The sequence below is a fragment of the Rhinopithecus roxellana genome, chromosome 11 (assembly GCF_007565055.1).
Source record: "Rhinopithecus roxellana isolate Shanxi Qingling chromosome 11, ASM756505v1, whole genome shotgun sequence".
NCBI classification, from domain to species: domain Eukaryota; kingdom Metazoa; phylum Chordata; class Mammalia; order Primates; family Cercopithecidae; genus Rhinopithecus; species Rhinopithecus roxellana.
Window position 1 is genome coordinate 66,489,641 of NC_044559.1, and position 23,863 is coordinate 66,513,503.

The 23,863-nt window shown below is 34.4% G+C and overlaps 1 protein-coding gene across 12 annotated transcripts in view; it reads right to left on the reverse strand.

Annotated features, from left to right (window-relative positions):
* PCDH15 (protocadherin related 15) overlaps nucleotides 1-23,863 on the reverse strand; it is a 1,888,416-nt gene that overhangs the window by 526,027 nt on the left and 1,338,526 nt on the right. For all 12 annotated transcript variants that reach the window (XM_030941315.1, XM_030941316.1, XM_030941314.1 and 9 more), the window contains one exon: nucleotides 5,228-5,347. In XM_030941315.1, coding sequence (XP_030797175.1) covers nucleotides 5,228-5,347 — 120 coding nt within the window. The remainder of the gene's footprint in view (nucleotides 1-5,227; nucleotides 5,348-23,863) is intronic.

The following is a 23,863-nucleotide window of genomic DNA, read 5'->3' on the forward strand; positions in this document are numbered from 1 at the left end:
GGCATGATTTGGGGATTTGCGATTCTCCTCCCTTGATTTTTCTTTTGGGGCAGGCTGTCCACATGCACAGTGCCTGCTGGGTGCACTTGGGAGGGGCTTCATGCGCAGCATGTTTACTGAAGTTGTGTGCACGCTTACTTGAGGCATTTTTCCCTTGCCAGTTGAGCATTCCCAGAAAAAGGTCATATACTAGTAAAATTCTGCCTTTTTGCCTCTTAACATGCATGCTTCAGCCCTCTCACCCAACTCCTCAGCTTTTATTGGGAAGCTGCTGATCACCAGCTTCAAGTGTGTTCTATCTATTGGCAGACTATCTTTCCCTGGCACTGGTTGCTACTAATTATTATTTTACAGAGAAAGTTTAAAAGCCACCTAACCATCACCTGATGGTCAGCTGACATTCCTTGGGTTGGTCTTCTCCTGCCCTGATCATGTCTGCCTAACCATTTAGTTGATATAGTTTGGCTCTGTGTCAACACCCAAAACAAATTACAATGTCAAATTGTAATCCCCATGTATTGAGGGAGGGACCTGGTAGGAGGTGACTGGCTCATGGGGGCAGTTTCCCCCTTGCTGTTCTCCTGATAGTGAGTTCTCATGAGATCTGATGGTCTAAAAGTGGCACTTCCCTTTTCACTCTTTCTGCCTCCTGATGCATGTAAGATGCACCATGCTTCTCCTTCACCTTCTGCCATGATTGCAAGTTTCCTGAGGCCTCCCTAGACATTCAGAACTATGAATCAATTAAACCTCCTTTCTCTGTAAATTACCCACTCTCAGGTACTATCCTTATAGCAGTGTGATAACAAACTAATATAAGCAGTTGGTACTGGGATAGTGGAGTACTGTTAAAATGATAACCTGAAAATGTAGAAGCAACTTTGGAACTGGGTAATGGGCAGAGGTTGGAACAGTTTGGAGGGCTCAGAAGAAAACATGTAGATGTGGGAAAGTTTGGAACTTCCTAGAGACTTTTTGAATGGTTTCAACCAAAATGCTGGTAGTGATATGGACAATGAAGTCCTCGCTGAGGTGGTCTCAGATGGAGATGAAGAACTTATTGAGAACTGGAGCAAAAGTCACTCTTGCTATGCTTTAGCAAAGAGACTAGTGGCATTATGCCCCTGACCTAGAGATCTGTGGAACCTGGAATTTGAGAAAGATGATTTAGAGCATCTGGCAGAAGAAATGTCTAAGCGGCAAAGTATTCAAGATATGACCTGGATTTTTCTGAAAGCATACAGTCGTATCTGTTCATGAAGACATTATGTGAAATTGGAACTTATGTTTAAAAGGGAAGCAGAGAACAAAACTGAAGAATTTGCAGCCTGACCATGTGGTAGAAAAGAAAATCCCATTTTCTGGGGGAAAATTCAAGTTGGGTGCAGAAATTTGCATAAGTAACGAGCAGCCAAATATTAATAGACAAGACAATGGAAAATATGTCTCCAGGGCATTTTAGGGATCTTCATGGCAACCCCTCAAATCACAGGCCTGGAGGCCTAGGAGGTTTTCTGGGCTTGGATCAGGGCCCACTGCTCTGTGCAGCCTTAAGACATAGCATCCTGTGTCCCAGCCAGTCTAGCTCCAGCCACGGCTAAAAGGGACCAACGTACAGTTCAGGCTATTGCTCCAGAGGGTGCAAGCCCCATGCCTTGGTGGCTTACATGTGTTGTTGGGCCTGAAGGTACATAGAAGACAAGAGTTGAGCTTTGGGAACCTCCATCTCAGTTTCAGTGGATGTATGAAAATGCCAGTATGTCCAGACAGACGTCTGCTGCAGGGGTGAAGCCCTCATGGAAAACATCTGCTAGCATAATGCAGAGGGAAAAAGTGGAATTAGAGTCCCCACACAGAGTCCCCACTTGGGACTGCCTAGTGGAGCTGTGAAAAGAGGCCCACTGTCTCCTACAGATCCCAGAATGATAGATCCACAGACAGCTTGCACCATGTGGTTGGAAAAGCCACAAGCACTCAATGCCAGCCTGTTAAAGCAGCTGCAGGGGTTGTACCCTGCAGAGCCACAGGGGCAGAGCTGCCCAAGGCCTTGGAAGCCTACCCTTTGCATTAGTGTGCCCTGGATGTGAGACACAGAGTCAAATGAGATTATTTCCAAGCTTTAAGATTTAATAACTGCCCTTCTGGGTTTTGGACTTGCATGGGACCTGTGGCACCTTTATTTTGGTCAATTTCTCACATATGGAATGAGTGCATGTAAAGCATATAATGTCTGTACCCTCATTGTATCTTGGAAGTAACAACTTGTTTTTGATTTTATAGGCTCATATGTTAAAAGGAGTTGCCTTGTCTCAGATGAAACTTTGGACTTAGACTTTTGAGTTAATGCTGAAATGATTTAAGACTTTAGGGAACTATCGAGAAGGCATGATTGGTTTTGAAATGTCAAAAGGACAAGAGATTTGAAAGAGGCCAGGGGTGGAATTACATGGTTTGTCTCTGTGTTCCAACCCAAATCTCATGTTGAATTGTGATCTCCATGTTTCTAGGGAGTGACCTGGTGGGAGCTGATTGAATCATGGGGCAGTTTTCCCCATGCTGTTCTTGTGACAGTGAGGGCATTCTCATGAGATCTGATGGTTTAATATCGGTAATTCCCCCTTCACTCTCTCTCTCCTGCTGCCATGTAAGATGTTCCTTCCTTCCCTTTTCCCTTTTGCCGTGATTGTAAGTTTCCTGAGACTTTCCCAGACATTTGAAACTGTGAGTCAATTAAAATTCCTTTATTATAAATTACCCAGTCTTAGATATTCTTTATAGAAGTGTGAAAATGCACACTATTTTAACACTTTTACTTTAAATTGGATCAACCAGTTCAGCAACTATTTATTCCCAAACTTGTTGCTTCTTTGTTTTAGAACATCATTTGAATTGCAATAAAAAGATTTGCAACAGAACAGAAAGGCTCAATTTTAGTTATTCCAATTTTATTCATATATTAAATAAAATAGTTATGGTGAAGAATTTACAATAGTTTGCTATTATTGAGCTGTTATTATTTTGACTAGTAAAAGTGCCACATTATGGTGCTATTAATATAAGCAGAATTACTAGAGTTTTAGTAGTAGCAGAACATAACATTTAGCATGTATTTCCTCACAGGTCTTACAAGAGAAGACACTGATACTGAGGTTTGCACTAATTTTATATGAAGTCTAAAGGTAGATTCTCTCCTTAACATTGTACCTTGGTTAATGTCTTTTTCCTTCAATACAGCCTAAGTTAAGTGTCATGATGTCTTATTATTTTGTCCACAGAATTAAGAGCGTTTTAGCTTGCTAAAACCTACACTATTTATTTTTCTTTTTTCATCTGTAATTTTGAAAATGTGTGTGGCTGATTGGTTTATCTACTCTGTAGGGAGTAAGAGTTACATATTATATTGGACAGCAAACCTAACACATCCCTGGAATGGGAAGGCATTGAGACAGATTTATTGCACAGTTAACAAAGAATTTAAGCCTTACTAAATGTCTACATTTTAAGCAGAGAGATAGTTTAAAGTAATACATTTTTGCTCTCAAACTATATCTAAACATTGAATCTTTTTATGCATGCAATAAATATCTCCCTAAAACACATGGACTGGTCATTTGATACTTGCTGGGAGGTTTTATTTTTACAACTTGGGGGGTAAAGATTAGAAAGTCACCTTCATAAAATTTGAGCTAGAAACATGGTACACACCTACAATTAATTCTTTTAAAAAATACCTAAAGAGCAAACAAAATGAGTGGTTTAGAAATAGAATGTTCAGTCAGCTGTTTCTACATTTAAGAAAAAGCATTTCTGCTGCCTTTTCCTCTGCTGTTTCTTCGCTACTTTCCACTTTACTTCTTATGTAACCCTTCATACTGTCCTTCTCTGTCGCATTCTCATCATGTCCCCAACTCTTGGTTTTATTGTCTCTGCCTTAAAAAAGTCCTCTTTTAGAGAAAAAAAGCAAAAAAAAAAAAAAAAAAAAAAAAAGAAAAGAAAAGAACAAACTCTAAAACCTGACCTTCACCCTGCCAATAAAATTTATATATATATATATATATATATATATATATACACTTATTTTCCAAATTTATTGAAATTTTAACACAGCCCATACAAGTTTTTTTTTTTGTGAGAATACAATAGGGGAAGAGTATACTGAAACCAAATTTTACAGTTTAGAAGTAGTTTTGTAATACAACACAAATCACTTCACTTATGAGTTTTTCTTTCCTATGCAACAGAGATAATACTACTTTTAACTGATTTGTGAGGATGAGAAAATGTATCCACAATTTACTTAATATAATGCAATAAATTTGTGATGTAGATCTCACTGTGAGTTCTCAGTCTTTACTATCTCAACAGAGTTTTTTTTTGTTTGTTTGTTTTTGCTTGTTTGTCTAAAGCTTATCTACAACACACAATGGTAAAAATAAGGCCAAAATGTTAACTTCACCATTGTTTATATTTCTAATATTTATTAAACATAAAAGAGATGCATTCGATTTGAAAGCTTATTTAAGTAGTGCATTTATAATTGCTTTGGGGAGTCCATGGGATTTTGAGGAGCTGTCTCAAGAAAAGAAAGTGGGGAGATATCAGGCAGGACTTCCAGCTCTAGCTTCTGTTAAACAAAAGCTCATTTTGTCTTTTTCTTTTTAATAATATATCATTAATGGAAATGATTCATGGCCTAAAAGAACAACATAGAAATCTTTGTCTAATGGGAAAAAAGGAAGAAAAAGCAAAATAAAACAGACTATAGCTAGCGACTTTGTCTTGTCTTCCCTATCTTCGGTTTAATAGGCGGACGGCTAGAATTTTAAAGACTTGTCAACTCCAGCAATACTTGGTGTGCGTTCTTGCGGTTTAGCAACAATATTGGTGTTAATTTATAAGTTGCATAAAATTCATGTTTGACATTTGTTATCTCATCTCCAGTGATTTGTTTGGAATACTTTGGAGACCACAGACATAACAGAAATTTAGTAAAGGAGGCATATTATGTCTATGAATATATTTTAAACCTTATCTAAAAATACCATCAAAAATTAGCTTCTAGCAATAAAGCATAAATATTAAACATAATTCAATTTTGAGACTTTTTAAATCATAGCATCATTACTAATCTGGTTATGGAAGTTACTGAATAATACAATATCAGCTGAACAAATCATTAATTTTATTCCTTTCAAGAAAATTACATTGCTAATAGGTATTTACATACCGGATCATCTGGATTATACTGAATAACATACTCTATCTGTCCATTTGGTCCATCATCTATATCTGTAGCTCCATTGTCTCCTGAAAATCCTGTGAATATTGTGGTACCAACTGGAGTGAGCTGAAAGAAAAAAAAGATTTTAAATATCAATTCTCATTTTATCAACTGCACACCAGAAATGTTACAGCATAAAAATCAGCTCTTTGTAACATAAAGGAATCTACCAGTTGGCAGCCCACAACCACAAACTGAAGTGTTTCAAAAGAACAGTTTTGAGTCTTACACAGGAGTTCTTAAAATGTCTGAAATGTCCAACTTTGTGATTCTTGCTATGGGTGAAGAAACAGAAGACCCTGATTCAGTGTTAAACACATTTGGACCAATTTATAGCCCTTAGCATGTCAGCTCCTGTGGAAAAATTGCATCTGTTGTTTTTCCTCAAAATCCTTGATGCAATGTTACCTACAGGCTAGAATTTAAACTGTAAGAAGTTAGTTTAAACTAAAAAAATGATTTACGAGAGAGCAATGAAATCCAGGTTGATAATTATATGCAAGTGGCAAGTTTGAGAAAGAGAAATTGGGACAATACATTGTCTATTAGAGGAAAATATTGAGAGTTTCTTGAGTGCTTCTGATATTGGTTGAGTAGAACACGATCAGGTCACAGCAGCTGGAGAGATAGCCACATATTTTCATTTTGGATTAAAACACCAGAACTTAATGTGTGTGGCACACAAAACCATGATTTGATGTGTGACCTAAATGGCTAGTCTTAATTCTTACTTATGCCCACAAGAGAATCACTGTTATTTATTTATTTTTTTACCAGTAGGTTTTTGTACAATGTGCTGTTATAACCAGAGCATTTTTTTTTTCAATGATCCCCTCCCAGTTTTTAGGTTTTAGCTGAAATACTACTCATTAGTTAAATTTCAACTTAATTAGATATCACCTTCTCCTATACCACCCCTCAAATGGCATTACACAGGCCACATCAGAAGATGATGCCCCTTTTCTTGTGCTTGCATTTTGCACTTTGTTTCTATAATCATTGCATTGTTAGAGTAACTAAATGCACTTCATCAGTAAACATAAGCTCTGTGCCTCTACAGAGTGGAGCCTTTTAAAGTTTGCTCTGAGATTTGTTTTCTTAATTTTTGATTAGGATTCCTTCATGGTAAAAATAGCTTAAGAGGCAACAAAAAAGTTGTCGTATTCAATTTTATTTTCCGAAACTGAAAATTCACATTTTACAAGGATCCCTCAGGTAATGTAAATGAGTGAAGCAAGCATGATGAGATGGTGGCAAATGGATAGAACATGCCCTCTCTGATGCTACTCAGAGAGGTTAGCTGCTACTAGTAGCTGCTACTCAATCCCAGAAAATTCTTGCCATCTTGAAATATGGAGCCCATGCTACAAAGTCTTTTAATATTTTAATTTTATGTAAAATATCTCGATGCTAAAATTGACAACAGATTTTTAAACATTAAAATATAAATAAGTAAAATAAAATATGCCCATTGCCTCAACAACCACAAGAGTTTGCAATCTCTGATTTAGGAAAGGAATATGATTTAAACATAAACCGTAAGTACAAGGAAGTTCAGCATTTATTAGGCCTAGTTTCCTAGCAGACAGCATTAAAGTCAAACTTTGGAGAGCTGAGAATGAAGTGAGAAGAGATGGTTTAAATAGTATCTATGAAGACATCGAGGGACCCCTGGGGATAGACTTAGTAGAAATGTTAGTCAGCTAAATAGCTTTCAAGCTGACATTCTAACGTTTTTCTTTTTTAATGGAATTCCTGTTACAAAAGACATCCTTATCTTTTATAAATATTCAACCATTCTTATGTAGCTATGCTTTGATATTTTTATCACCAATTTATTTTTAAATCAACATATAGAATTTTGTATATTTGTTGTGTACAACATGTTGTTTTAAAATATGTATACTGGCCGGGCGCGGTGGCTCAAGCCTGTAATCCCAGCACTTTGGGAGGCCGAGACGGGTGGATCACGAGGTCAGGAGATCGAGACCATCCTGGCTAACACGGTGAAACCCCGTCTCTACTAAAAATACAAAAACTAGCCGGGCGAGGTGGCGGGCGCCTGTAGTCCCAGCTACTCGGGAGGCTGAGGCAGGAGAATGGCGTAAACCCGGGAGGCGGAGCTTGCAGTGAGCTGAGATCTGGCCACTGCACTCCAGCCTGGGCGACAGAGTGAGACTCCGCCTCAAAAAAAAAAAAAAAAAAAAAAAAAAAAAAAAAAATGTATACTTTGTGCAATGGCTAAACCAAGCTAATTAATATATCTATTACATACTTTTGTGGTGAGAGCACTTAAAATCTATTTTCAAAAATACATAGTTATTAACTATAGTTACCATGTACAATAGATTTATTGATTAGTTCAAGACATTTAAATTTTGTATCCTTTGACCAACATGTCTCAATCCTCATCACAGCCCCAAATAATCACTCTTATATTGTCTGCTTCAATTAATTCTACTGCTTTAGATTCCACACACAAGTGCGATCACGTAATATTTGAATATCTGTGCTTGACTTGTTTCACTTAACATAATGTCTTCCAGGTTTATCCATAATTTTCAAACAATGACATTTTACAGTTGCCTGACATTGATTTGTTTCCATATATCTAATAAAACAAACTTAAAAATTTTGTTGCCAAAATATAACTATGTCATGGAGGTAAACATAAAAGCAAAACAAAAAATCAAAATAAAATAAATTAAAAAAATTAAACAGTACTTTCTGTGGAAATTTTGAGGGGAAAAAAAGGGGTGCCCATGCCTTTCAATCTACTTACTGGGGTAATGTATACTATTGGACCAGATTCACTTTGAAGAGCAGGATCCTGAAGCCCTACAACTAAGGGAGATTAAATTCAAGACACAAACTATTGAAAAGATCAATGTTTTTCTCTAGCTCTACATTTTCATTTCTTGAAATGATGAAAAGGCCACATAAAAGTAGCATGATGTTTTAATACATTACCATCAATTAATATTTTTCTTCATTACTGACATGGCTCTTTCCATGCAGAAATCACATTTATAAGTATAATATTTAATATATAGTCCTTTAAAATAAACTCTTTGTTATAATGTTTAATATGTAGTCCTTTAAAATAAACTCTACATTGTATTTCTTTGATTGCCTTTAGAAAAATATACTTGCTGACAAAGCCTACCAAAGATTGATAATAGACTACAGGAAAGTAAATTGACTATGCATTTGCTTATGGTTGCAGTTTTACACTTAATCCAAGAATAATTCAATTTCAAATGTTCTCATTTCAGGATTTGAGCTCATTTTGTGTGCCACACATAAATTTCCCTAATCATTTTTGTGTGGCCATATATACTTTTATTATTTCTGAAAAATTGCAAGTAGAAATATGATTCTATAAGAAATTTAATTAATTTATATCTTTCAATGCAAAATAAAAGAGAAACAATTGTCTTAGCTGTAGGAATACAGAAAACCTTTTTTCTATAATCATATCATATAAGGGTTATGAATAATCCCTAAATATAATTTTAAGGTCTTTTTTAGACAAAATTTTAGGTTCCTTGAAAATTAAGTGAAAAGCATTAGTGTAATAGTAATAGATTTCATCATGTTCTTTCATTCATGGCTGTCTTTCCTGACAATTTCAGTAAAATTTCTCCCCAATTTCAAGAATGTGGTATTTACTGGTTGACAGTGGAGGATGGGCAGGCTCAGGAAATGTCTCAAGGTGAAATTTGCTCTCCTCCATAGTTGTACATTTAAGGCAAACGTCTTAGCACAAATCACTCCTGTTTATTTCTACTACTAGATTATGCAAGCATGTACAAATAGCCATACATATGTAAAATGCAATACAAAATGGATCAGTCACACATTTTTTCACGATTTCAAATTTCATGATCTGCTCAAATGGCAGACCTGTTCATATATGAGATAGGGTTGAGGCTAATATGAGAGAAATAGCCGAGAAAAAAGAAGATAAGGTATATGGGCAAACATGGGAGGTCTGAAAAGACTAAAAAGGCTGTAATGAAGAGGCCTATGCCAGATGTGAAAAAGCAAAAGAAAGCAGAAGCAGATAAAATGTTTTTGAAAAATAGTAGATCCTGGCCAGGTGTCATGGCTCACACCTGTAATCCCAGCACGTTGGGAGGATGAGGCAGGAGGATTCCTGGAGCCTAAGAGTTTTGAGAGTAGCCTGAATAAGATAGTGAGACCCCATAGCCACAAAAAGAGAAAAATAGACCAGCATGGTGGCACATGCATGCCTATAGTTGCCAAGTACTCTGAAGGCTGAGGTGAGAAGTTTGCTAGAGCCCAGGAGGTTGAGACTGTAGTAAGCCTTGATCTAACCACTACATTCCAGCCTGGGCAACAGAGCAAGATCCTGTCTCAAAAAAATAGTGGATTTCAGCATTCAATTTCATTCATTTTATTTATGAATATGCCTACCAGAAATATGTACATATACATGTACACACACAAATAGACATGTATTTCAGAAATATAAATATACTAACACATCACTATTACTCATTACAGGAGACATAAGACACTAGTGCTTTGTGAATTTCTGAATATTTTGTGGGAGTTGAAAATCTTCACATGACAGATTATCTATTAAAATCTATATTGCCCTATACATTATTATTCACAGTGTTCAGGCAACATCTGTCACGCAGATGGCTATGCTCTGCATCCTTTAACATGTCAACAAGTCTCAGAAATATAAATTTTGCTTTTTTTCTGAAGGACATTCTATCCATGGAATGATGATCAGTTTGGGCAGCTTCCTGAAGGTATCACTTCCTTGTTTAGTTCATGTCTGTGTCCAGAAATGATTTTATACAGCTATCAGGAATACATAAAATATATAAATAAACGCAAATGTAATAGTTTAAGAAAATCACAAACAAGAAATTTAAATATTTCAAGAAGACACCAATAGTAAGAGAAATTAGAATGTGATTGCAAAAGGACAGTAGTTTTTTTTTAAACCAAACCAAGAATGGCAGTGATACAAAAAGAGAACATTTGTCCTCACTAACCTTATTTGCAACATTTCCCCATAGAATCATTATATTCACTGTTTCATATAAATGGAGTTGATCTCAATTTTTGCAGTAGTTATATTCTATAAAGTCCCTATGAACACTGAATTAGTGAATAGTGAACCATTGTTCCTAGAGGAAATACAGGGTTTGGCTCCTGCCAGCCTCTGTTTACAACTAATTTTGCAGTTTCGTGCAATACAGTCTTGAACTGTATGAATATCTCTCGCTTTATCGAGATACTCTATTGTTCATGAACATTTATTTCTAATTTCGGGCTATTAAGAACACAGCATTAGAAATTCAAGAGGAAATTTGGATTGATATAAATAAAAGAACAGGAAAGATAAATTAGACAAACAATAAAATATTAACTATAGTGTTTGTTGTTGCTGTCTTTTAACTTCTTAGGAAATAAAATTCCAAACATATATAGTGGTGGCTACCCATCAGCCGACTTCAGTAATTATTAGCAATGAAAAAAATTGGTTTCATCCATATTCAGCACCCTATGGCTAATATTATTTTAAAGCAAATTCTAGACATGATGTAATTTCATATGTAAACATTTTAGTATTTATATTGAAAGGATATAGACTAATATTATAATACACACTTAGTGAAATATAACACAGATATAAAAAATAAACAGATCATAATTATTTACCTCTGTGGATTTTCAAAAGAAAACACCTAAGTGTCAGCACAAACAATATCAAGCATGAAGCTATTTTCAGGTTTTCAGAAGACCAACTCTCCCAGTCACTAAATCATCTTACAAAGGGTAGCTTGATGATTAATATGGCTATTAGTCTTGCTTGTTTTGAACACTAGTATAAATGGAGTATTACAGCATGTATACTTTTCATATGAGGCTTATTTTTTCAACATTATGTTTGTGATTCATATACACTGTTACCTTAGTAGTATAATATTCAACTGTATGAATATTTAATGTTTGTTAGATAAGCTTCATTCAAGCAGTAAGTTAAATGTTCGCAAATCAAAAAAGGTAACATGAATAAGATGCCTTTAAACAGAAGAAAACATGAAGCAAAGCTGTCACGATACATGAACCAGAGGATTTTCATCATCTTATTAATATGCAACCTGAATGAAGCTTATCGAACAAATGTAATTTCTCCATAAGTTACATCATAGACTTCTTGTGCTTAGGAAAGCCAGATAGCACATCAGCACTATATTTAGGGGCTATGTTAAATAGGAAAATCACTGACAAAAAACATAAAAATGTTAAATGCATGGAGCTAAATTGACTGAGAAAATACTTGTGTGCAATATGACAGATGTAATAAGGTAGCAGACTATAACCACATTTGGCCCCTGGTGGAAACGTGAGCATAGGGTGCCAAATTGTTCATCACTCTGAGAAGGTCTATGAACGACCACAAAAGCACTGCAAGTATTGATTTTGCAGTTACAAATACATTTCAGCAAGTAGGATAACTTGCAAGAAAGGAATCCATGCATAATGAGGATTGGTTATGTTTAACAGAAAATACTAATAATTCACTTGTAGCGTGGCTGAGAGACCCAATCAACCAGAAATTATAAAACTGAAGCTTGAGTCCTTTCTTCCTCTATTCAGCTTTGTGATTCATTATTTTTCACATAGATCCTTTTAAAGTCAATTTCCTTCCAGTGAATCTTAAAGTTAGATTAAAGTTCTTTTCAGAGAAACTTTAAATCATATTTTTATTGTTTATTAAAGAACTAAATACATGGAAAGATACTATACATAAATAATTCACAGATTCAATAAGGTGATGATATCCATGTTTCCCAAATGTATCTATAAATGTGGAAATTTTTCAGCTGACCCTCAAATTTACATGAAAATGCATAGGGACCAGAATAGATGATTCTAAAGAATAACTAAGCTGGAAGATGTACACTACCAGATTTCAAGACTTTATCATAAAGTTATAGAAAAATAAACAGTCTGGGATAGACTTGGGAGTAAACAAGCATGCTAATGTTATCTTCTTCAGAAACAATCCCCACAGATAGAGTCAACTGATTCATCAAAACAAATAAAAGAATTTCAGTGCAGTAGGAATGTAATGGCCTTTTCAATAAATGGTGCTGGGCCAATTAGATATCCAAATGAAAAAAAAAATCAATGCTTATTCCTACTTTATAACATACATAAAACTGAATTCTAGGCTGGGCACAGTGGCTCATGTTTGCAATCCTAGCACTTTGGGAGGTGAAGTCAGGGGAATCATGAGGTCAGAAGTTCGAGACCAGTCCGGACAACATGGTGAAACCCCGTCTCTAATAAAAATAAAAAAATTAGCCAGGTGTGGTAGTGTGTGCCTGTAATCCCAGCTACTGGAGAGGCTGAGGCAGGAATCACTTGAACCCAGGAGGCAGAGGTTACAGTGAGCTGAGATTGCACCACTGCACTGCAGCCTGGGCAATGGAGCAAGACTCTGTCTCAAAAACAAACAAACAAACAAACAAAATAAAAAAACTAAATTTCAGTAGACCATAACTGAAAATGCAAAGTATAATAAAGTTTCTAGAAGAAAACATAAGATAATACCTGATTTATTAATACATTACAATCAGTAAAGATTTATTTAATATGACATGCAGAACATAAACCATGAAACAAATTTACTCATTGCAATACATTAAAAATAAGAATTTGTGAAAATGCAGGCTGCACAATTTGTAGAGATAATTGCAAGATGTCTACTCAATAAAGAACTCACATGCAGAATATATAAACAACTCATAATTCAGTCAGATAATAATAGATACTTTAACAAAAATTTATTTAAAAAGAGCATATCCAATGAACCTATAAAATAATAACATATAAAAAGTGCTCATTTGTAATAGACTTCAGAATATCCCAATTAAAATATCAAAGTAACATTACTACATGTCCATCATGCCCCAAATTAATAATCATTAAAATATCATTTTGTCCAGAAGGTGGAACAACTGGAACTCTTATACTGTAGGTAGGAGTAAATTTATCTAATCAATAGATAGATAAATTCTTTGGCCATATCTACTACTCTGAATCAATACATACACCACACCACAATTCAGAATTTCCTCTTAGAATTCTTTTGTGTTACCGATAGCAATACATACCTATTTGTGCCAAAATGTCATGTAGAGGAATGCACCTAGATGCTGTGTTCTTCTTTTTTTTTCTTTCCTTTTTTTTTTTTTTTTTTTTGAGACAGAGTTTCGCTCTTGTCACCCAGGCAGCAGTGCAGCCGCACAATTTGGGCTCATTGCAACCTCCGCCTCCCGAATTCAGGAGATTCTCCTGTCTCAGCCTCTCAAATAGCAGGGATTACAGGTGCCTGCCATCAAACCTTGCTAATTTTTGTATTTTAGTAGAGACAGGGTTTCACGATGTTGGCCAGGCTGGTCTCGAACTCTTGACCTCACGTGATTCACCAGACTCAGCCTCCCAAAGTGCTGGGATTACAGGTGCGAACCACCATGCCTGGCCGATGCTGTGTTCTTAACAGACCCAAATTAGAAATAACTAAAATGTTTATCAACAATAGAGTACCTCAATAAAGTGAGGGACATTTATACAGTTAAATACTATATTGCTGAGATAACAGTGTAGATGAATCACAAACATAATGTTGAAAAAAATAAGGATTACATTAAAATAATACATGCTGTACTATTTCATTTATACTAGTGTTCAAAACCAGCAAAACTGATACCTGTATTAGTCATCAAGGAACGCTTTGTAAGAGAATTTAGTGACTTGGAAACCTGGTCTTCTGAACACCTGAAAAATAGTTCCATTCTTGATGTTGTTTGTGGTTACACTTAGGTGTTTACTTTTGAAAAGCCACTGAGGTAAATAATTATGATCTGTTCATTTTTTGTATCTGTGTTATATTTTACTAAGTGTAAATCTGAGTATTAGTCTGTATCCTTTAAATATAAATATTTACATATAAGATGTTTACACATTAAATCATACGCCGTCTACAGTTTTCTTTAAAATAACCTTAGCTAGGGGGTGGTGAATATGAACAAAACCAATTTGTTCACTGGCAATAATTACTGAAGCTGAGTGATGGGTATCTACCATTGTATATGTTTGGAATTTCATTTCCTAAATAGTTATTCAGACAGAAACAACAAAACACTAGGGTGAATATTCTATTGTTTGTCTAATATCTCTCCTTGAATTTCTAATGTAAACATGTGAAGATTAAATATAAAATACATGTGTAATGTTTAGCAGAATGTCTGACATAGTTCACATCAAATATTTGGTATACCTAAAAGTATAGTGCTGGTGTTGGTATTTTTATTTCCAGAGGCTATCAAAATAATTTTTTTGTAATTGGTCTAGATTTTTGCAAGCAAAATCAGTGGATATAAAAACAGTGAGTTTGAGAATTTTTTTTCAAAAAAACGCTTTCTTGCTTTAGCAATAGATAGCAATAGAAACAGATTTTTTTTAAAGTAAAAAGTATGTTGTTGAATCACTGAGGTACAACATCCCTGAACGTGATATTGCCCACTTGCTACAAAACAAACGTAATAATATATGAAAAATATATAACAAATTAATAAAAATAAATTTTACTTCACATACTGCAAAGTATAAAAATAATTCTAATGATTAATATTCCAGTATAACATGAACAGTAAATTGATTTCATGGTAGAGGAATATATGTGAGAATATTCTCTTTGAAACAGTCTGACTTTGCATTACGGACACTAGTAAAGTAAAATTGGGCAGGATAACACATACCAATAATTAAACATGGGATATGTTGTTGGTAATAAATTGAATTAAATTTATCTTTATTGCATTTTCTTCACAATTAATATTTGAAACAATGTATATGCCTACCAACAATTTTAAAGGAGCTTTAGACAGCAAGATTGAGAGATAGATAGGTAATAGGCCCGGATGCGGTGGCTAACGCCTGCAATCCCAACAATTTGGGAGGCTGAACTGGGTGGATTATTTGAGGTCAGGAGTTTGAGCCCAGCCTGGTTAACATGGTGAAACCCTGTCTCTACTAAAAATACAAAAATTAACCAGGCATGGTGGTGCACACCTGTAGTCCCAGCTACTCAGGAGGCTGAGGGAGGAGAATCCCTTGAACCCAGGAGATTGAGGTTGCAGTGAGCTGAGATGGTGGCACTGCACTCCAGCCTGGGGCAGAGAATAAGACTCTGTCTCAATTAAAAACAAAAAGATAGATAGATCATAGGTGGTTATATGTATATTATATTCAGATCTTTTTGTGCTGTTATAAAACTGTGAACACAGAGACGTACCTTATGTTTCATAGATAACTCTTAAATGCTCTATCTCAAAATCACAACCACCTTATTATCATTACAAAAAACAAAAGAAAGACATGGCAGAAAGCACACACCTAAATGGGCAGGTAGCATTGAAATGTATGCAAAAACAGAGTGCTAGTAGTGAACTGAAATAAATTAAAAAGGTGCCTCTTGACAGCCTGCTATTTGCATCCAAAAGCTCTTTAAAGACAGATCATATTTTTTCTTTTTAAAAAATATTTCATAGCACCAATTGTACAAACTTGTTCATCAGTAGAAACTCAATTATTCTTATTTACATATAGTATGTATGCTGATGAGACTGAAACTTTTCACAATTTCCTCACATTTTAATATACTAAATCCTCCACGAGGCCTCTATACTGGAACACTGTTTCCACATCCTCATCCTCTGTCTGCCTGTTTCTGATACCTCGGACAATCTCATTTTTAGAGGTGATTTCTACTCATTCATTATGCTGTTCAGTTGCAATAGGATGGTCAGAGGTTCTGGCAGCTCGTTGTCAAAAAACCCTGGCCACGTTTTCTTGCTTCCATGAAGAAAAATATGTAGATTTCACTGTGAAGTCTAGTTCTTCCCATGCTCTTGCTAGTTTTCCTACAAGAAAATTTGCTACAGAATGCCCATGAATAAACTATAACCATAATAAGACCCAACACAGCATGTACATGCAAGTAGAAAAACTTTATATTCACCAAACCGACGGTATGCTGTTCACTTGGAATAAAATATTGTGAAGGATATGTGGTAGAAAGTCCTCCACAAATCATAATATTTTATTGTGTTTGGTGATTAGAAAATTCCACTGGCATCAACATCATTGTATTGGTAGATAACAATGATTTTCTGTTTCATACTTTCTGGAGTGTCATGTGTCATATCAACACAGAAACAAAAAGTTTAGTAAAATATGAAATACTAAAAATAATTTCTGAATACCTAAAATAGTTTATACATGTATTCCAACCAATGCCTTCTGATAGATTCTAATGGCTTTAATGATTAAACAGAAACCACACGAGAGTCCTAAGAAGAGAAAACATATATTTTTATGTAATAAATACAACTTAAATAATACCTCTTCAACTGGAAGACAATTGGTACAAAAGAATATTATCTAATTTGGAAACTTGCCCCAAAAAAGAGCCACCCTAGAGGAATAATTTAAAATACGATTGATGACCGGGCGCGGTGGCTCAAGCCTGTAATCCCAGCATTTTGGAAGGCCGAGACGGGCGGATCACGAGGTCAGGAGATAGAGACCATCCTGGCTAACGCGGTGAAACCCCGTCTCTACCAAAAAATGCAAAAAAACTAGCGGGGCGAGGTGGCGGGCGCCTGTAGTCTCAGCTACTCGGGAGGCTGAGGCAGGAGAATGGCGTAAACCCGGGAGGCGGAGCTTGCAGTGAACCGAGATAGTGCCCCTGCACTCCAGCCTGGGCGACAGAGCGAGACTCCGTCTCAAAAAATAAATAAATAAATAAAATAAAATAAAATAAAATAAAATACGATTGATGAGATTTTACTTTCTCCCATGCTTCCTCAAGAATCCAAGGGTTTTTTTGTTTTCTCCTATCCAGAAAAAACAAAGAATATCTAAAGGATGTTGAATTTTAGATAAGCTGAAACAGAATTAATCACTACAGTTACTTATCATATAATGATGATTTGATGAAAGAAATGCTACTGGGGTGACAGGTGCTCTAGTTCTACTAATAGACACTAACAAAAGAGAAGCATTATCTTTAGTGGTGCAAGATTACATATTAGTCTGTGTTAAAAGACTACATGTTTATTTTTCAATTGTTAATATCATTGATCTGATTTATGATATTAGGCAGTCACTTCATGTCAATTAATCTCTTAGAAAACCCAATCAAGATAAGGCAACATTTTGTACAAATTATCATTACTAGTGAAACTGAAGGAATCTTCCACGTTTAATCAACAATGAGAACTAAGATTAATTCTTTAACTTTCTCCTCAGATAAAATAATGTTATAGATTCATTCTTGCAAGTAATCCCTGCCTTGGAAATATGCTTTAGAAATAGGAAACAAATTTGTAACCCAAGGTTCTCCACACAGGAAATCCAGAGTTGATTCTGTAAGCAGGCAGTAGTAGGTGGAACATTATTGAAAAATTCAACATTTTCTGACAATTATGAAATTACAATGTTTCTTAATCTATGATTACTTATTGAGAGTATATACTTTGTCAAATCATTGTTTCTGTGACCACTATATTGGCCTTACTTTAACTGGTAAATATAACATATGTTTTATTCAACATTTTTCCAAATCAACTATCCCTTCGAAGTCCATCTTAAAACTTTCCAGAATTGATAAAAAAGTACATATTCTTGATTTCAAATACAGTGCAAGATATCTTGTAATGCTTTATTAACATTAAAGAAAACATAAGAAAAGAGCTATACCCCTTTTTGGTTAGTTAACATTGATTTATGAAGGTACAATTTATATTAAACAAAATGCAGAGATCTTAAATATTCAGTATGATGAGTTTTGACAGTTTCATGAACCCATGTAATGAACACCTAAACAAAAAATAGAGTATTTTTATCACACTGTAAAATTTCCTAATATTCCTGTACAGACTATCTTGTCAGATGCAGCTGCTTTTGACTTCAATTAAAATTGCCTGTTCTTGGACCTCAGTAGAGTGTGTGCCCTTTCTTGTCTGGCTTCTTTTGCTCAACTTAATGTTTTTGTTTGTTTGTCCTGAGATCCGTGTATTTTATTCTGTTTCACTAATGTTTTTCAGATTCCCTTTAACATAATAGTTTTCATACCTGTGTAAAAATCTTGATTCCATTTTTATCATAAAGAGTAGATAATTAATATTAAGAGTTACTTTCTGTGAATAAATAATAGACAAATTCATGTAAATAAGTCTATTTAAAATAAGAAAGGAAATTATTACTGTTAAAGAGAATCATAACTAGCTTTAATTATCTTTACTAAAAACTGAAGAGGAATTAAGCTTAAGTTGAGTATACATATGAGCTTATTTATTCTTTTGTTTACTTTTGAGTTGATGAGCTTCACTCTTGTTGACCAGGCTGGAGTGCAATGGCACAATCTCGGCTCACCGCAACCTCCACCTCCCGTGTTCTAGCGATTCTCCTGCCTCAGCCTCCTAAGTAACTGAGATTACAGGCACGTGCCACCACACCTGGCTAATTTGGTATTTTTAGTAAAGACGGGATTTCTCCATGTTGGTCAGGCTGGTCTCAAACTCCCGACCTCAGGTGATCCGCCTGCCTCGGCCTTCCAAAGTGCTGGGATTACAGGCACAAGCCAACATACCCAGTCCATATTAAATTAGAAGTTGTTGAATATTTGAATATTGAATGTTGTAAAACAGTTAAAAAATTGATTCCCACTTACATGCTTAAAGTAAAAAGAAATGTATTAATATGTGCTTCTTTCACTTCCTTTAATCTCCTTCTCTCTTTCTCTCTTTTACTTGCTTCCTGATTCTCAGAGAGAATGTGCCCATTCCATACAAGAGAAAAATGGGGACGAGTAAGAGGAACTAGAGTTTAGTCTTATTTCTTTCCTTAAGTGCTTTTCTGTGCTATAGATTAAGTGCCAGTACTATTGATATTCAAAGAAATTCCATAAATGGGGATGCTTCTGAAGGTCCAGTGGTTTTTATTCCTTGAACAGTTGAAGATATCAAGTTTTGAACTCCATGATCCATGTTTCTAAACAATAATTTGTTTTATATTTAAAATCACTTAATTATATCTAGAAATTGTAAACAAAACACACAAAATATGTAAAAAAGGATATTCAACTCTATATGGAATCTCAGTCTTATGCTTCTCATGAATACCATCTGTGCTTTTAGATCTACCAGAATAATTCTGATAAAAACAGATGTTCAAAATACATGTATTAAATGGAAGGAGATGATACAACTAAAACGAAATGTAAAAGAATAGCATAAAACTATGAGAAATGGATTTGGAAAGCGAAAACTCAAATAAGATAGATTTAGAGGTAATGTTAATTTCACCACAAAGCTGAAGTCTCGACAATGTTCCACTAATTACTGCCTGTTTACAAGTGTATCTCTACACTTCATGCGTGGAGAAACTCTTGGTTTTCAAATCTGTCACTATTTCCAAAGCATATTTCCAAAACAGGAGGATTGTAAAAAAAAAAAAAAAAAAAAAAAAAAAAAGGCTAAAACCTGCACTAACCATTTTAAAAGTATCACCTCCTTTAATCCCCAGTACAAGTTTATATCGTTATTTATTTTGTTAACATACTTATTTTATGGTTATGAAATTATAGGCTTAGAAAGCTTCTGCCTGAAGTCATTATTCTAATACTTGGTGAATAATCTGAAACGATAGAATTTAGATAATGTATCGCATTAAAGATAAATTATTTTGGGTCCCTAAGAAAAATATTTTGGGTTATTTTACAGAAGGAGAAATAAATTCAACTTAATTATAAATATCTCAAATAATATATTGCACAGTATCCTATTTAAAAGCATTCATTCTTAAGAACTCTGCAATATATTATTTGAGAAATTTTAGAATTCACTATTAATGAACTTCTGAAAAAATGAGAAATAAAAAGTGAAACAAGTAAAACATGGTACATAACAAAATCCAAGATTCACAGATAATCTGAAACCATATAATTTAGATTATATATTCTATTAAAGATAAATTATTTTGGGCCCTAAGAAAAATATTTTGGGTTATTTTACAAAAGGAGACATAAAATCAAATTAGCCAGTACCTACATTTTAGGAAACTCTTCTTCAAATAATTATTACTATCAGAAAACAACTGGTTCTCAGCAAGCAAATTATTTAATACATTTCCAAATTCACCATGATTTCAGTGTGCAAATCTTTACATTAGCAATGAAATCTCTATTGCTAGAACATTGCCTAAACCCTTGAAAAGCATTCAATAAGTGCTCAAGGAGCAAACAGAAGAAGAAATGTAGCCAGCCACAGTAACTTACATTTTCCTCAATGATATTTCAAAAAATAATATTTCAACAATCATTAATAAAAATGGCAGGAAAAGTTTAATGAGAAACAGGATAGTTACAGTCTTAACGCAGTTCCCCATAATATAGCTTTAATACTTACTAATTATTAAGTACAAAATAACTGGTAAATATAGTGGGGAAAGCTGGAAGACACTATTTTGTCAAAGTGATAAAAGCCATCACTAGCAGTAATGAAACAGAGACATTGTGTGTCTCTTGCGTTACATACTATGATAAAAACAGTATCATTTTTGAAACATTCACACACGAAGTCTATGAATCATGAGAAAATATCAGGTGAATTAAAATTTAGAGACATTTTATACACTCCTCTGGTCCTGAAAAATATTAAGTAATGAAAGTCAAGGAAATACTGTGGAAATGCTAAGATTGAGACTAAAAAACATGAAAAATAAACTTGGTTTTAGGAAATACACAATAAAGTGGTAAGGGCTTAAGAAGTTTCATATTTGCAACTTAATTTTCATTCATATAAAATATTTATATATGACACATAGTATATATGATATATAATTACATGGTATATATGCACTTGATATATAACATACTTATATATACATATCACATACGCTATATATTTATCATACACACACATATCTACCTCTATGTGACTATCAGTTAGTAAGAGGAAAGAAATATTATCTGACCAGTGCATCTCAATACTGTCAAGGTCATCAAAAACGAAAACAAAAGCAAAAACTATCATGGTTTAGAGGAAACTGAAGAAACACAGTAACTAAAAGTTAATATGGTATTCTGTATGGGGACCTGGAAACAAACAGGATATTAGGTAAAAACTAAAACTATCTAAATAAGTTATGAATTTGAATTAATAATGTACCAATATTGGTTTATTAGTTGTTACAAAACATGTACTACATTAATTTAAGAAGTTAACAATCAGGGAACTGTATATGGGACATATGAGAAGTCTATCACCTCTATTAAAATATTACTTAGATCTAAATTGTTCTAATATTATTTAAATAATGTAAAATATAGTTATAAATAGACCACTTCCATTATCATTTTCATTACAACAAAGCTCAAGACTTGAATATATCATTTAATATAAGTAAAATAGTGTTTAAAGATAATATAACTTTACTTTTATTACACTTAATTTTTATAAATATAATGCACATTAAACCAATTATTTGTCAACAAATTTAATAAGATATACTTAAAGAGTGAAAGAGAGTAAACAGAGAAGAAGAGATAGATTTTCATGTTATTCTGTGCTTTCATTTGGCTGAAGTTCAGTTTTTTTGTGCCTGCTAATTGATAAAATCATTTATATATATATATGTATATACATATATATTTTTTTGAGATGCAGTCTTGCTCTGTCACCCAGGCTGGAGCGCAGTGGCGCGATCTTAGCTCACTGCAAGCTCCGCCTCCCAGGTTCACGACAGTCTCCTGCCTTAGCCTTCCAAGTAGCTGGGACTACAGGTGCCCACCACCACATCCAGCTAATTTTTTGAATTTTTAGCAGAGATGGGGTTCCACCATGTTAACCACGATGGTCTTGATCTCCTGACCTCCTGACCTTGTGATCTACCTGCCTTGGCCTCCCAAAGTGCTGGCATTACTGGCATGAGCCACTGCACCCGACCATTAAAAATGTTTTTAGTCATTCCTTTAAAATTTCAAAGAAAAGCCAACGCATTTAAAAACCCATTAAAATGAAATTGCTAATTAAATCAGCATATAATAACAGGTAAGAAGAGATACTGAAACAGGTCTAATCATCCCATAGAACTGACGTTTGTGTTTTCTTCTAAATAAACCTAGAAACTGACGCTCCCAGTCCTGAAACTTGCAAAAGTTACATTTGCCTTATCTGAGTTCCTTTCCCAGGAAACCAACCATTAGACCTCTTAGATAGTTTCAAGGAACTGGAGTTTACCAGGTCACCACATCTGGAAAATGAGATACCAGACCCCTCACCTGTCTTGATTGTCTAACCAAGCACCTGCTTCTTATTGGCCTTCATTTCCCCTCCCTAATTCCCATTTTCCCACGTGATTACTTTTCTTTGCTGTTATATAAACCCCTCATTTTAGTCAGTCAGAGAAACGAATTTGAGGCTAATCTCCCATCTCCTTGGCTGAAGCACCTGATTAAATCCCTCTCTCCTGGCAATGCTTCTTGCCTCAGTGATTGGCTTTCTGTGTGGTGAGCAGCAGGACTTAGACCAAAGCCCTGGCATTTCAGTAACAATTAACTCTGTGGTGAGCTAACTATTATGCATATAGTTGGGCAGGGTATTCAACTTGATGGGTCCCATTTCATTACCTTTGAGATTTTTTTCATAAATTTGTGGGATTCTATAGAAAAGTTATTCAAGGTTATATATTCAGTCAATTATAACTTTTTATAATCATATAATCACATCTGCTTTTTGAGCCATTGAACTTTGATCCTACATCATCATCATCTTCCTATCATTCTATTCTTCATCCTATAGCTATTATTTTGTAAGTAAGATATTTTACAGTGTCCCCTCATGATCAATTAAAGGGTATTTTCTGGTTGTTAATCTCACAAAGTCTTAATAGAATAAAAATCAGAAATTGTATTGATTTGAATTGACAAATGTATCATAGGGAAAGTGCCCATCTATGAATACAATGAAGTTTAAAAGTATGTTTATTAGTCTTGCTGTTACATGGGATTTAGTATTCTTCATTTTGTTTGGTTATATCACTATGTTAACCGTTTATTTTTCTTATGTCAAAAATATAACTAAAAATATAATTAGAATTGACATGACATATAGTTATTCCATAAAAGAAGGTGGTAAAAACAAAAATACAGTTGTCCCTTGGTATAGGCAAATTATTAGTTCCAGGATTCATTTATATACCAAAATCTGCACATACTCAATTTCTTAATTCATCCCGTAAAACCCACACAGGTTTCACATCCATGAATACTTTATTTTCCGTCTATGCTTGATTGAAAAAATCTACAAACAATTCGTGTTATCCAAGGGTCAGCTGTAAAGTTAAATAAAATATGTCCTCAAAACGAAATGCTTCATGGTGAAAATAGTCAGGTGTATTTTACTTTTAGAATAATATTTTAATCATATTTGGATGAAAGCAGAAGCTGCTGGATATAAT